The 16,021-nt window shown below is 36.3% G+C and overlaps 1 protein-coding gene across 2 annotated transcripts in view; it reads left to right on the forward strand.

Annotated features, from left to right (window-relative positions):
* Positions 1-328: 328 nt before the first annotated feature.
* Positions 329-16,021, forward strand: part of SMPDL3B_1 (Acid sphingomyelinase-like phosphodiesterase 3b) — a 51,632-nt gene continuing 35,939 nt past the window's right edge. Inside the window, exons 1-3 of one of the 2 annotated variants that reach the window (XM_051217282.1) lie at positions 329-515; positions 2,986-3,157; positions 9,411-9,754. In XM_051217282.1, the coding sequence (XP_051064660.1) occupies positions 443-515; positions 2,986-3,157; positions 9,411-9,754 (589 nt within the window). In that variant the 5' untranslated portion in view covers positions 329-442. The remainder of the gene's footprint in view (positions 516-2,985; positions 3,158-9,410; positions 9,755-16,021) is intronic. The other variant, XM_035733412.2, reaches the window with a different exon arrangement.

Below are 16,021 nucleotides of genomic sequence, written 5' to 3' on the forward strand. Positions count from 1 at the left end.
AATTGACACATCTGGCTTCTTACTAGAATAAAGTATATTTGTCTAGCTATCCGTTGTAATCAACTAACTTGTGATATTAGAAGTATATAAGGGAGTTAATCTGAGTTTTACTCGCCAATTACTTCTACCACTAATGTTTTCTCTCTTTACATTCAGGTAGAATATGGTAGCTATCGTACCTTCCTATAACCAATAACTCTGTCCTACATCTCAGGTCGATATTATAAGTGAAAATTATTCTATGAATCCTATCTACTTCAGATTATACTTATATCGTTTTCAGACAGTTGTTCCTGTACATAGGGTACGTTGTACATCACTACGCGCAATGTCCGAAGTGAGCGCTACGTTACTATTTGAAAAGGCCTATGGAGTCCATCGCCTATCTGGGTTTTATATTTTATAAATTTCTGCTCACGAAGCAGAACAACATACTTTGGTTATGTTGCACCTGAGTACTGTGGCTGTTACAGTATTTTTACTTGTGACTGCTACCAGACAAGATGATGACATTGGTAAGTCTATTTGATCTCGTATATCACAAATTCCGAACAATACAATATTTTGCTACATTTATTTGTAAAAAGTTTCTTAGAATACAGTACAAGAGCGGTTCAACTTTTGGCGACGGCAACCTCATGTTTTTTATAAGCTAGTCACTTGATCTTCTATCTTTAAGTTTAAGGTAGATGTGATTTGTTCCTTAAAACGACATAACCAGATTTAGACTAACGGATCGCAGTCTAGTTGTGTATTTTAAGGATGATGTTTATTCTGTATTATGATTACAGATATACTTGAGTAGCTTATCGTTATGCTGACAATTTAAAATAAAATTTGCCTAATATCACTTACTCGTTATTGAATACGTTTGAGCACTGACACATCTGTACAGGTTGATATTTGGGCTTCTGCAAGTAAATTGTTTTGAACTTATCTTCAGTTTTCAAGTGGTAGAAGCTTTAAATCGATCTAAGTAGCTCCGGTTATATTATTAAGCAAAACTTATTTGATATGAGATTCCTTATTTCAAGGCATAGTTGTGTCTTATCAAATTTGTGGGAAAACAGAATAGATGCATACTTCGAAACAGGATTTATCGAAATTGTGTTTTCTTTTGCTATCACTAGCACTACACATCTGGGAGTATCTTGTGCTTCTCAATCAAGTTTAGTTTTGACTTAGAGTTGACTGCTGTCAGTAGTTGTCGTTAAAACAAATTTCAGATACATTGACGACTAAGGTATCTCAACCACGCAATACTGAGGTGTCATTTTGTGTGGAAAACTGTAATCATGATTCTTAACTATCAAATTAAAATCCTAATTCTTCGCATTAATTTACAACCGACTTCGGCCCTAAAGTCTGGCTTAATTCTTATGTGCTGTTTTTTAGACATTGGCAAAACTTGGTTGGATGATTGTGTCAAAAAGGTGTCCTACTTTTTCTGGTCTCGGTCTAACTTATCATACTTGTAAACTATTTAGCTGATGCAGTTTCGTGATCGCTTCATGCCTGACTGGTGTTCGAGAACTGTAAATCCAGAGCAGTTAAAGAGCCTCCCACTTGTCGGTAAAGGTGATAATCAAGTCTTAGCCTGTTGATGGGTCTCAAAATACAGAAATTCTTATATGGGTTTAACTATAGTCGTGTTCCCTCACTTAAAGAGGGGGTTTAACTCCATTAACTGGGAGGTTTTATGGTTACTTTTACTGAATAGCAGCAAAGAAATACATATACTTACTAAAGTCGAGTCAGAGCTTGTGGTATTCACTTCGGCATAACATCTATTTCCACCTAACTATCCTAAATGTTCCTTTTAGATGTGAATTTCTTTATCAATCTTTTCAAACACTGATCGCACATGTATTCCAGGCGAAATACCACTCAGTCTTTCAGAGCTATTATAATGCTCAACCTTTTCCCGTGTACTACTGCACGGCTTCGTAAACATGGTTTTTGAAGGTTAATTCGATACGTCGGATGCTAGTATTCGACCATAAATGTTTCCAAAGCACTACTCGGATATAGTGTAACTGTTAAGTTGGTACTGTTAAGATATGGTTTGTGTTGCTCATTAATATTTATTTTCTACTTTTATCCAAATCTTGGTTTGTATTCCTTTTAGCTTCTTATTATTCGGTCTCATTTGCTCCCTCAAATACGGGATTTCTGATGTTTGGGTTTGATGTTAAGTAGCTAAGATTAATTTCCAGGGGCTCTGGACCTTGCTTTCATACAATCTGAAGGGAACTGGTGCTTCACATGGAGTTCGAACTTGCGCGACCAAGCTCCACAGACTGAGATATTACCACTGAATTATTTGAGTCAAGAAGGCCTTTAGGATTAAGATGCTTATATTAACCGATTATTGAGTAATAATCGGTATTATTTGTCTTGTTTTTTGTACTGATCAAATCCCGTTAGTTAAGCTGCAGTATGGCCATTAATCTAAGTGACTTAACATATCGTAGACTGTTTTAATGTGATGCGGTTGCAGGTATTTGACTGGCGACTTCGAACCTAGGTTCTTTAAATGTTGGCATCTGTTGGCATTAGGCACCTGGGATCTTGAGGGATCTGATGCTCGTTGTGGAATTCGAACTCAAACTGCATTCGGTATTGTTTCCAATCTGTTTTTTTCCATCTCGCTGATTTCTCACTATGCTAACATGTGTGGCAACTTGAAATTACTCAGTAGTGTCAGCTCCTATGTTGATGTTGACTGAACAACGATTCAAGCTAGTGACTCACTACTAGTTAAAACACGGATGTTTTAGCTAACAGCGCCAAATATTCACTTTCAGTCGATTAACTATTGGAGGATACGCCACAATGGATTAATGTTTAATCGTCACTTTTTCCATTGGTCATATATTTCCATCTTTAACTATTCAATATCTGTGTTGTTCTAATTAGGTACTGTTTTTCTTTATAAAAATGATAGAGAAAAGCTTAAATTTGTATCTTCCTTACTGATTTTAGGTTACTTTTGGCATTTAAGTGATATCCACTGTGATTTAAAATATATAAATAAATCATGTAATCTTCCATATGGTAATTATTCTTGTGATTCTCCACTCAAACTTGCTTTAAATGCAATCAATGCAACTAGAATGTTATTTGCTAAAACACCGGATTTTGTTATTTGGAGCGGGTAAGTCAATTTATATGTATACATTCATAGTCATTGAACTTTTTTCCCGTATTGGTTATGCAATTCTGATTATTATTTGTTTGTGATATTGTCATATGTTCTTATGAGAATTATTGTTTGTGTTGAGTATCGCTGACTGAAGTTCATGTAAGAAATTGTACTATCATTATTTTGTATACGGCTCTCTAAAAGCTTATTTTTCCAATTTCACTTTATCAGATACAGATCTCAATTAATTACAGGTGTTGTATGCTCAAAACACATTATTATTAATGGCCTTATTCAATATATATTTGGTAGAATATAGAATTCTCAGCATAAACTATTTCAACAAGTTTCTTTAACAAAACAAAACAAAAATACAATAACTATATACATATATACATAAATTAAGTAAATTACCTGAAATTAAGTGAAATGTTTATTTTTTCAATACAATTAGAATCTGTACAACTTTACATAAGAAGCATGTTTAAGAATAGAAGTTATTAACTAGGTCAACTCTAACAACCTGTTCATCACATAGAATATTTGCTGAATAAGTTATTGTTGAGCTTTCATTATCTTCCCTCGAGTGCATACATTCTAATATATTAGCACATCGTTTTACCATACGATATACAATGAGAGGTATAAATGAAGTAGATGATTAATATCTAATAAGATAACGATTACTAAGAGTATGGAAGATTTTAAATATCTATTCATAACCATACTGATAATGACCTCGACAGATTGATCACACCCCTTGCTAACTGCTTTCAGCACTTACTGCAATAAAGCAAAGTTTTTTATCAAAAGCCCGGTAAAGAATAATGAAGAAAAGTATAGAATATTAGGTAATATACAAGAATTAGCAAATTGTAAAAGTAAGTGTCGATTATTGCCAAAATCATACAGCTTCTTCATGTGGTAAGTCAGACGAGAAACTTTCTTCGATAACAATGAAACATTAGGAGACCAAGAGAGATTAGAAGAAAACGTTACACCAAGATAAATAACCTCTGATATTATTGTTATTAAAGAATCTTCAACGGTACAAGCTTTATGGGATTCCATAGTACGCAAACGATAAAATATCGGTAGGCCATTGGTAAACAAAATCTTGTAAATGAAAAAAAAAATACTGCTGTTATAAAAAATTTATGGCAAAATGGTAGTTTGTTTATTGAGCGTAAAGATATTCAGTTAGTAATATTTAGAAAATTTCCTAAGCCATCAAGAGCTGATATTGGTTAGAATATTAGAATTTGGGTCACAGGTTTGAACATCACCTCATCTACTTTGGATCAGGTCGTCAGGTAGAGTCGCTCTCACATGAAAATTATGACTAATATTAATACATAAAGTGTCAGTCAATTAACTGATATGTTTCTCAGAGCGAATTGCTCCAGACAACTGATACCGATAAATGCACTCTGGAATTATGAGGAAGGTTGATTATGAATACAGTGGTCTTGAGTGCTGTTAGAGGTATGAAGGCGGTTTTCACTTCCCGGTTGCCCACACCGTGGAAGGGTTCTTCTGGAGGTACCTGAAAAGGAATTTGGATTAAAGGTGGTCTTAGTGACCTGAGAGCGTGACCGCAGTGACCAAGGGACAACTGCTTGAGGTCGGTCACACACGACCTTGTTATGGGTAATTTTTGTGTTAGCTCCGTACTTGTTGAGACCTTACCGCCGGAGACGGATATCCGTGGGACAAGACGAGTTGCTCATTTTCAGGGTCGACCTTTTCTAACCCCACCCCTCCTTGTGGGAAGGCAGCATCGCTGTCATGCTGGTTGTCTGAAGGAAACACCTTACTGCTGTCACACCTCTGTACAGTCAGCAGTACGACTTCGCCTTCGGACCTTGGGTTTGTTGCTTTTAGTCTTACCGCTCTTCAACCGACCTGTCTGACATGGTAGGACCTTGAGGAACGGTTGTTCCAGCCAGTATAGCTCGGTTGCTTCATCACGATAGGCAAGCCCGACCACCACGTCAAGGTAGCAACAACGGTCGGGGATAAATGCACTATGCTAAACGGAACCAACATCGAGTCAATTCACTATACTTTTTCTCTGATCAGTATACTAGATGAAACCCATGACTAGAAACAAACTGATTAAAATGCGATTCATAGATGCATAAAGTCAAAATGTATTGAATGATAACGACTAAAAAAATACCATGGTCAGTAGGAAGTATAGATTTTTTTGGTTTTATTAATTGTACGGAAATATATATTCAACAATAATAATAGCATTGAAAATTTATCTATCAAACTGAATCGTTCAGTAGGTGATATGTAAACAGATGTTAGTTAGATTCAATGTAGTGTATGGCACAAATGTACATCATTCACAGTTACACTATTTTAATACATTACAGACAATATTAACAAGACAAGTAGCAAACTTCGGAATGATTATAGTACTGTCGATGATTAGTGTGAAAGACAACCTAGGAAGTTCGATCTTTAAAGGAGGGATAAAATTGAAGAATAATAGCTGTGAAACCATGTCGAGTTCGGGATCTACAAGGGGGAAAGAAACATGCGCATGGACTATGTCGACTGACTGAATCATTTTCACTAATCCCGACCAACTGGTCAGACTTGTTTACCGAATATCGCTTCTTCAACCATGTAATCCATCTTTACCAACGTGGGTTGGTCAAAATGTCAAAAACGTCGTTAATTGACGCCAATTATTAGTTTAACTGTTCTTATGCTTCCTCCAACGTACTCCTACGCATCTGCTTCCGTTGGTAAAGATTCTCTGAATCATCAGCTAATTCTTTTTGTAAGAAGTGTCACATTTGTTATTTTTTTGCTCCAAATTATTTATCCGTTGTCCTAGGAAATCGTCAAAAACTGGTCACCATGATGGGAATCAGGAGTGAGGCTGTGTAATCAAACTGGATTATGGTTTGTATGTATTTGCGTATCCGATACTTAAAACTCCGTTCCTGTACATTCAACTATTACTTATACACATGTTAATATAATGCATTATGCAAATTTGATGTCTAGAAAATATTGTATAGTGTGTGGATTATATTCTATCACTATCGGGTTTACTGTCTATGTCATCAACTATATATATTCACATGTTTCCAGAATGTATTCACTCTGATTTCGATTAATATGTTAGTCTTATTAAACTCAACATACAAATCCTCGTCTTTTTGATATGGTTAGGGATTGTTCTCTTTTTTATCTGCTAATTATGCATTCATTCAAACATAACTAGTTATTTGGCAGAAGAAAGTGGATTTATTAATGAAAATGATTTAAATGTTCGTTTTCAATACAAATATGACTTGAGTAGGAAAAATGCCACATAGTAGCTTTGTAATTATGAGAATTGTGGCTTAATGTAGTGACCTTTTTGTGGATCGAAGATAGGTGTAGGTTATCAATATTATAGAAAAGATGTTTCTTAAGCACCGATGATAACGGTGAGTTATGTTAGATGTAGGATACTAGTTAGAGAATAGTAAACCGGCTAATGTTAACTATCCCTGTAATGAAAAGAATGCTTTAAAAATCTCTCCAAAGCATTTTATTGAACAGTACTGTCATTTATTTGTTTCTTCTCCTTGTCGTGCATCTTCACCTTCATTCAGTTCCCTTGTTAACTATACTTTATGTTCTTCACTCTTCCTTGTCCAGTCCTTTGTTATTTGATCCTGGTTAAAGATATATCTTTTATTATGTAATATACTGTTGCGCGTTGCCGGACTGTTGATAATAAGGTCACGTTTGACTAAAATCAAGGTCAAGGTGTGCTTCAGTGTATGACTGTTATCTTCTGTCTGCTTGGAAAGTTTGCTCGAATCTTTGCAGATAGATATCTGAAATATTTTTTTGATTCACAGGTATCGAACCTTTGTTTACTAAGTATTCCTTTTGTTGTTTGCCATGTTACTTTGTGTTAGAGAAACCCTTGACTGTATAGCACAGGCTGTACTGTATGAGGTGTTTTGTATACTTGATATAATTTATTGTCTTTACTAAATTGGAACCGTTTAGATTGAACGTGGAGTTTGTGTTTTAGTGTAATTTAATACGAGTCACTCGAAACGCTTTGTATGCTATACAGAAGAACGTAGCTTGGTCTAATTGAATAAATTTTATTTCTTTAGTTCTGTGTTCAAACGGAATATTGGTATTTCGGTCGTTACAACCACTTTATACCTATTACTATATATGTAGATCAGTGTATGATGTCTAGGGTCAACTAAATAAACAGACAGATTCAGTTCATGGTATCAGAAACCGAATACTAATTGATAGCAGTCTTCAAGTATAGTGTAATATACTGTTCCAATTAAGAACCAATGGACGTATTAGTGAATCTTACTTATCGAAGATCGTGTTTACGGCGAGGCTATAATTTATGGAAAAGCCAATCAGAAGCGTTTTGGGGATTCCAGGGTTACGGCGCCAATTTCGGTACCTGATGATCATGTACGATCGGTTTACAGCAGATTTTAGAGAAGACGTGATAACTGAGCGGCTACAACAGATGGGACTACTAAGAAGTTGCAATTTAACAGAGGACGTAGTATTAAGGAAGACTGGGTAAATAGCACTTCCATAAATATACCTCGCAGGTACTTGGGATTTACGACAGATCAACCCAAAAGGGCCACTTCCAAAAGGTCAGAAACCGATAAGCAACGACAATAATACTAATTATACGGGAATACGTGCAGCCGCGTTCCAATATCTATGCGGATGATTGGAAAGCCTACCGATGCCTGGCTAGACTTGGATATGTGCATCATGTCGTTGTCAACAAGCGCCATTTTGTGGACCCTACAACAGGAGTGCACACTAACAGTATTGAAGCTATATGATCGAGGCGCTATTATGCCCCGAGAGGTCGATTATTATAGAGCCATTTGAATGAGTTCCTCTACCGTATGCACTACGATTTCAGAACCTCTGAACCTCTTTCAATGCTTTATAAGTTTTTGAGCCATGTTATTATTATTATTATTATTAATTGAACACACAGATATTGGTATAAGGAGGCACCAAATACATATGCGCCACACAAATCTCATTTGATTGTTATGAGGGCTGTGATACTGTCCGGGTGCCCAAACCGAAACAGGTGGTTTTCTTAGGGGGCCACACCCAGAGCTTTCGATTTAAAAGGTCTACTAGGCAGTGGAGCATCGTAAGGCGATTGATTCCCATGGTAGCCGGTGACCAACGATTGGTTCATACGCCATTTGTTCCCGCGGGATACTGGAGCCCATGTACACCATTGGTTTGGAATCAGGGTTTTCCAACTCCCCTAGTTGGACTCACCGTGTCCACCAACCCGGTTAAAGCGCCGTACACTCGCTTTCCGTCCTGTCAATTTCGTAAACAACACCACCGCCACGAGAAGGCAATGAGTAGGACTTCCCTGGAAGTGGCTGAATGCACGTGGCCACGTGAGAGCATTTCGAGAGGGTGAGCGGACTCTCCCAACTCTCAGCCGTACCAGGGTATTTGGGGGCTTTTGAACCATGTAAAAGAACTATATCCACTTTGATTCTTTGTTTTTTTATAATATATTTTTACTTCATACGAACTGTCTTCTGATTGGCTAATATTCCACAAGGTCACTTAAGGTTCATTCAAGGGTCGTCTATAAATTATAGTCTCGCCAGAATACGAAATCCATGTATTTTCTATTTGATCTGTAACAATATCATGTGTCTCAAACAAAATGGTAGTTTATTTCTTGAATTGTGAATGTTGGCGCTAATTTTTTTGAACTATTGTATCTTTTACTATTCACTTCTAATTGTTGTTATGATTTCGGACAAATCAAGTGAAGCAGTGTTCAAGGTATACTACGAAGCAATAGAATTATAAAAAGATCTCAATTAATTTTGGATTATTTCCGTGTCAACTTTCTATTATTCCTTGTGTCATTAATCTTGATCATATCACTTTTGCTTTTATGAATTCTAACACTTTAGATTGTTATGTACATTTATGTCGAGTCTGGTTATTGTAAAGTCATCGTAAAACAATCAAATCTGTCTGTGAAAACCCTAGAGTACCTGATACATTTTCCCTCATGTATTCTTAAATAAGGTTTATATGTCATCCATTAATCGTATTCTTTTGTTTCCAGGGATTCAAAATTTGATTCTAACTCAATTAAAAAAAGGTTTTCTTGTAACACTTTGAAACTAACCAAAATTTGTGGTTATTTTCATGTTTTCTTCATTTTATCATTTGTTTACTGACCACCCTCTAGTGATAATGGGCCACATGATGACAGTTTGACATCCGATCAACTTTTGGATGGCATCCGGTTAATAAGTAAAGCGTTGAAACAATCATTTCCAGTGGATGAAGTTTACATTCTACCTGTATTAGGTAATCATGATGTTGTGCCTGCAAATACTATGGAAATTACACCACAAAGTCGTTCACGTTTTGACTTGTGTCACAAACTTGGTAATGATGTAGATTTATGGGGTGAATGGATTAATCATCGACAAAAGAAACATTCATCATCATCATCATCACGTCCCTCTTCTTCTTCCTTCTTCTCATCAGAAAATTCATTCGACTTTCCAATGGCTAATTTCTCACAAAGTAAGCTTTAATTCATTAAATGATGTTGTTGAATACTGTACATTTGAATGCATTTTCTATTCTTCGGTATCAATAAGTTACCAGATTATTCTATTTTCTCAGGATAATATGGATGAAGAAATAAATAAATTAGACAATATTCTATGAAACAACGGTTATCTGACTAATTTTCTCAAAAGTATTTCTCTAAACTGACAATTAGAGTACAAGCTGACATGGTCAGTAAGAAAATAAACTTTTATCTATGAATCGATTTTAAAAGAGGCATAATGGGCCATATCTTATCATATTAACTTAAAAGATCTGTTGAAAGAACATTTAAAACCGTCACGTTTCATATTGTTATGCTTATACAATGATGCCTATAATATCCTCCTCAACGTTTGCATATCAATTCCTGTGAAGGTAGTTACATAAGCTGTACTTACAGAGAGAGTACTAATATCAGTGTTTGTGATTGCGAAATATATCAAACGTAGAGAAGAATATGGTGTGATATAAAGTAAGAAAATTGAAGAAGGCAAAAGTGATATACACTAAAAGTCAGTCTTGAAAGGTAGTTTATGAATACATTGGTCTTGAGTGCTGATAGAGGTATGAGGGCGGTTATCACTTCCCCGTTGACTACACTATGGAAAGGTTCTTCTAGAAGTATCTGAAAAGGAAATTGGATTAGGGCTGGTCTTAGTGACCTGAGAGCGTAACCGTCACACCTCTGTACAGTCAGCTGTACAACTTTGCCTTCGGACCTTGCGTTTGATATTTTTAGTCTTACCATTCTTCAACTGACTTGTCTGGTGTAGTAGGACCACGAGGAACGATTGTTTCACCAATATAGCTCGATTGCTTCATCACGATAGACAATCCCGACCACCATGTCAAGGTAGCAACAGCGATCGGGATACAATAATAGTGAGTGCATCTGTGTCAAAGTGATTAATCTTTAATAATATCACTCATCATCTCATCTCAAAACCTATTGATCTAGTAATTATAAAACAGGAAGTATGAATTCAAATAGTTACTAATGTAATCACTATAAGATTTAAAGGTCAAAGATATTACATCACTGTCGGATTTTAATATTGTTATCTTAATTTGAATATGTGTTAAGCAATGAGTTTTGTTCAATGTCATACTCAAGGTATGTATCAATGATTTCATGGAATGCAAATAGTTGTCATCTATTTACATAGCAACATTTTTATAATTGAAATAAGATTAAATCTTTCTTTTTTTAATTTTTCTTCTAATTTTATTTAATATTTTGGTTTGTTCCGAGTTCATCTATTACATCATTATGGAATATTTGAATGAAATCATTACTATTAGTTTGATTCACTTTAAAACTTTAATCTCTATTGATCTCTATAGTTGTTTTATCTGTTTAAAGTATCTCATTTATGATAATCACATAGATACTTATTTCATTTGTGATTATTATTATTATTATTTCAACACATAAATATCGGTACAAGAGGGCACCAAATATATATGCGCCACACCATATTTGTGTGTGTGGGGGCTGTGATACTGCCCGGGTGGCCAGACCGAAGCAGGTGGTTTTCTTAGGGGGCCACTCCCCGAGCCTTTGACTTAATGGTCTGATCCACAAGGCAGTGGAACATCGTGAGGAGATGCATACCCATGGTAGCCGGTGACCAGCGATTGGTTCATACGCCATGTGTTCCCGCAGGGTACTGGAGCCCATGTACACCATTGGTTTGTGATCCGGTTAAAGCGCCGGACATTCGCCTTTCGTCCTCTCATTTTCGTAAACAACACCCCCGCCACGAGAAGGCAATGAGTAGGACTTCCCTGGCAGAGGCTGTATACGCGTGGCCGTGTGAGAGCATTTCGAGAGGGAGGGCGAACCCACCCCACTCTCGGCCATACCGGGGCATTTGGGGGTATTTGTGATCATAATATTCTTTGAGCTAAAAATAGTTTGATTCTAATGCTTTCATTTGTTATTCTAGACAATATATCTCCCTGTAAGCTTCAGTTTAACTTTTGCCAACTCATGTCATCTATGGTAAAGGTGAGATATTCGTCTATCAATTAACGGATAACTATACTGCACGGCAGTTCGTTCTGTTTTACTTTACGGCTGTGAAACGTGTCCACTAAAAGTATTAGGGAACGATGTTAAATCAGTTGACGAGGTTGTTAATATTCATCGACTGAGATGGTTGGGCCACGTGTTACGTATGCCTGAACACCGATTATCACGACACGGAATGTTGACTAGTGTTGGGGATGGTTGGAAGAAATTTAGGGGCGGCCAAACCAAAACGTGGCACTGAAGTGTCATTGAAGTCACTAACTTCTAGTGTTAACCATGTTGGTAGATGCAGACTACTTGGTTGGTGTCTACATGACTATCGTAATCAATGGTTGGAGACTGTAGATCACATGACTCAGAATCGATCACAATGGTGTAGGTGTATACACTCTCTGTCTTCCTTTAAACTATGAGATTAAAATCACTTCATATCTTTCTTTCTACCAACTAATTCTTTCTACCTTTACGATATCCTTATATGCAGTCTTTCTTTTACACATTACTAGCATTGAAGAAACTACTTCTATGAATCCGGTGTTCATTTTGTTGTGGTAATATGGTGTGACAACTTTGACCGATGCACATATGTGCCTGGTCCTACGTTGTAGCTGATTGACTGATTTGAATTTCAACTCTGCATTTCCCTACTGTTTATTTTGTTCGATGCTAAACACTAAAATATGCTCGTTATTCATTCGATAGTGAGTGTATAGATAGCAGTCAATTATGTGTAGACGTGTTCACTATTCATAGTATCTATTACTGATTAACTGACTGACTTACAGTGCTCAATTTAAAAAAGGGTGATAGATATATTCCATGCTTATTTCTAGATTACTATTTCTCGTTTGATTCCGTTTCATTTTTATTTATTTATTTAAACACACGAACATAGGTACAAAAAGGCACTAAGTAGATATGCAACACATAAATCATTCGATTTGTGTGAGGGCTAGGATACTGCTCGGATGTCGAAACTGAAGCAGGTGGTTTTCTTTGGGGGATCACACCCGGAGCCTTTGACCTAAAGGTCTAATCCACAAGACAACGGAGCAACGTAATGGGATGCAGTCCCATGGTAGCCGGTGACTAACAATAAAGCGAACGTATTTGATTTTTATCATTATTTAATTTGTTATGAAGCAATACGCCTAATACTTGTTAGAACTGTTGGGTTTCGACTGATCGTTTAAAATTTCGAATCCTGTCCTTCATCTTTTTTTTTGAGCTTTCACAAGTAGAGTGTATAGCCTACAGGAGAAACATTAGGAAATCATACTTGATAAATGGGCTATAACATAACTTCATTTAGAATCTATAACTCATTACGATTGCTGCTACAGTGACGTGGCGGTTAGACTTTCTTAATGTGATGACTTAATCGAGCTGTATTAATTGGAACATTCATTAATTTAGGTCCTACAGCGACAGCCAGTTTGGTTGGACAACAATAAGACTAAATGTAATCACCTGAATTTCAAGAACGAAGCTGTACTGCCGATTGTATGAGTGTGTGACGACAGTAATATGTTTCTCTCATACATTCAGCATCTGCAGCGATACTCTCTCCACACAATGGAAAAATGTGGGGTATTGCAACTTGGCTTTTGCCAACTTACGTCACCTTCGGCGAAGGCGAGATATCCGTCTATCAATAAAAGGACGAGTATACTGCGCGGCAGTTCGTTCTGTTTTAATTTACGGCAGCGAAACATGGCCCTTAAGAGTAGAAGACACCCGTAAGTTACTAGTATTTGACCACAGATGCCTTAGAAATATTGCTGGCATCTGCTGGGATCACCGGGTAAGTAATAGTGAGGTTAGACGCAGGGTATTAGGGAATGATGGTAAATCAGTTGATGAGGTTATGAATCTTCATCGACTGAGATGGTTGGGCCACGTATTACGTATGCCTGAACACCGATTACCACGACGTGCAATGCTAACCGGGGTAGGGGATGGTTGGAAGAAAGTTAGGGGCGGCCAAACCAAAACGTGGCATCAGTGCCTGAAGTCACTAACTTCTAGTCTGAGCCATGTTGGTAGATGCAGACTACTTGGTTGGGGTCCGCGTGACTTTCGTAACCAATGGTTGGAGACTCTTGGTGACATGGCTCAGAATCGATCACAATGGCGTCGGTGTATACACTCCCTGTCTTCCCTTAAACTAAGAGACTAAAATCACTTCATTCTTTATGTCTACGAACTAATTCTTTCTTCCTATACAATATCCTTATTGCAACCTTTGACCTAACCACTCCTATGAATCCGCTGTTCATCTTGCTGTGCTAATGAGATATGGCAACCTGGACCGATGCACATATGTGCCTGGTCCTACGTTGTAGCTGACTGACTGACTGATTGCAACTTGGATCGATGCCTATATATGCCTGATCCTACGTTGTAGCTGACTAACTGACTGATTTAATGTAAATTATATAAAAACCTTCCTTGACCTAATATAAATTGATCATCCATCAATAAATAACCATATGCTGTCAGCAATATACGTTTATATTTATTTCTATAAAAAATGTGATCATCTTATGATAACCGATTTTTCTAAAATAGAAAAAAATATATAATTCGAGTTCTATCATGAACTTTATCCAACTTTTGTTGATCTAATTATCTACTTTTTATACGTCTCAAAATGTGAATAAATCACATGACTAGTCATATTATAAAAGTACTACTCTAGCACAAATGATAAGGAGGGGGCGGGTGGATAGTAACAGGGGATTGAAAAAAAAAAGGTTTTCCATTTTCTTTTTTTACCGCTTACGGGTTATTGAGATTAAACAAGAAGTTACAACTAAATTAACCATATCAACAGAATCCTTTCAGGATGTACATTCATCAATAGAGACGGATCAGTTGGAATCCTTAACATCTACTGTGAGAAATGCAACTCCTTAAACATCATATGTATATATTGAAAATGACTCAAGTTATAGGATAATACACCCATTAAGACATGAAATAAGAAAGATTAGTTCAGCGAATAGTTCTCTTTTCGGCGAATTCATTTTCAAAGCTGTACAATCGTAAATATGAATACTTATGTTTTCAAGATGATAATAAACTTCTGTTAGACATGGTGACAGTGAGGTTAAATAAACAAAGGTATGAAAATATCTGAAACAAGCAAAGTTCAATAATTGTTCGCACTGAATAGCTTACATATTCATCAAAAGAGATAGATAGGGAAATTATCATTGGGAAAGGATGACTCACTATGATAAGATGAAATGTTGAAATTGAGATTAAAGGTAATCAGGAGGATCGTAGAAACAGAGATAAACCAGTTGGAGGTTAGAAGATTTAAGGGGAAGATGAAAGGTGAAGCAGATGGCTGTAAATGAAGAGGAGTATAAAAAAAGAGAAGACATTAAGACCATGGTAGAAGAAGAGGTTGTACCAATCTCTTTTGCACACACAATTCTGTTTTTTCCGGATGTATGGCTAATAATTCGGCAATGCAAAGAAGATGCAGTCTAATTGTTTTTGGGAGACTTCTACTTACCTTGTCGAGGACTTTGAACGCAGAGTCTGTTTTGATTTAGTAATCTGAGTTCAATAGGTGTTGGATTATTGAACTTCTTATTGAGCTGTTGCCTTCTCATTATCATCCTGTAAAAGTATTTATTTGCGATTGTACAGCTTTGCAAATGACTTCGCCGAAAAGAGAACTCTTCGCTGAATCAATCTTTCTAATAATTTTAATTAAACACTTATAAAAAACAAAGGAGTGACCATTATACAATGATTTCGTTCTAGATTGGAATTTGTCAATAGTATATACTTATAATTTTAGTAGTAATTAAAACCAACATCTTTCTATTCATTGCTTGAATTAATTGTACTTATAAATCACATGAACCTTCTAAGCTTATTACAAAGATGGTTATGAATCATAAGTTTAAGTAATAGGTCAACGCATGTATTATTTCTTGACATCCATGTTAGTGATTATGTACAGTTAACTTGTCTGATGAGTTATCTATTTGTATCTATTGTTTTTAAAGCACTAAAGGTTCTACGTATGTCGAACTTCACTTCTGTGTGCGGTATTTGCTAACGTAGAAGTAGGTTGAAAGAATGTTGTTAACGGCCAAACCAAAACATGACATCAATTTATGAATTTGTTGACTATTAGTCTAATCTACACAAGTAGATGCAGACTATTTGGTTGTAGTCGG

This window comes from Schistosoma haematobium, chromosome 5 (genome assembly GCF_000699445.3).
Source record: "Schistosoma haematobium chromosome 5, whole genome shotgun sequence".
Lineage (NCBI taxonomy): Eukaryota > Metazoa > Platyhelminthes > Trematoda > Strigeidida > Schistosomatidae > Schistosoma > Schistosoma haematobium.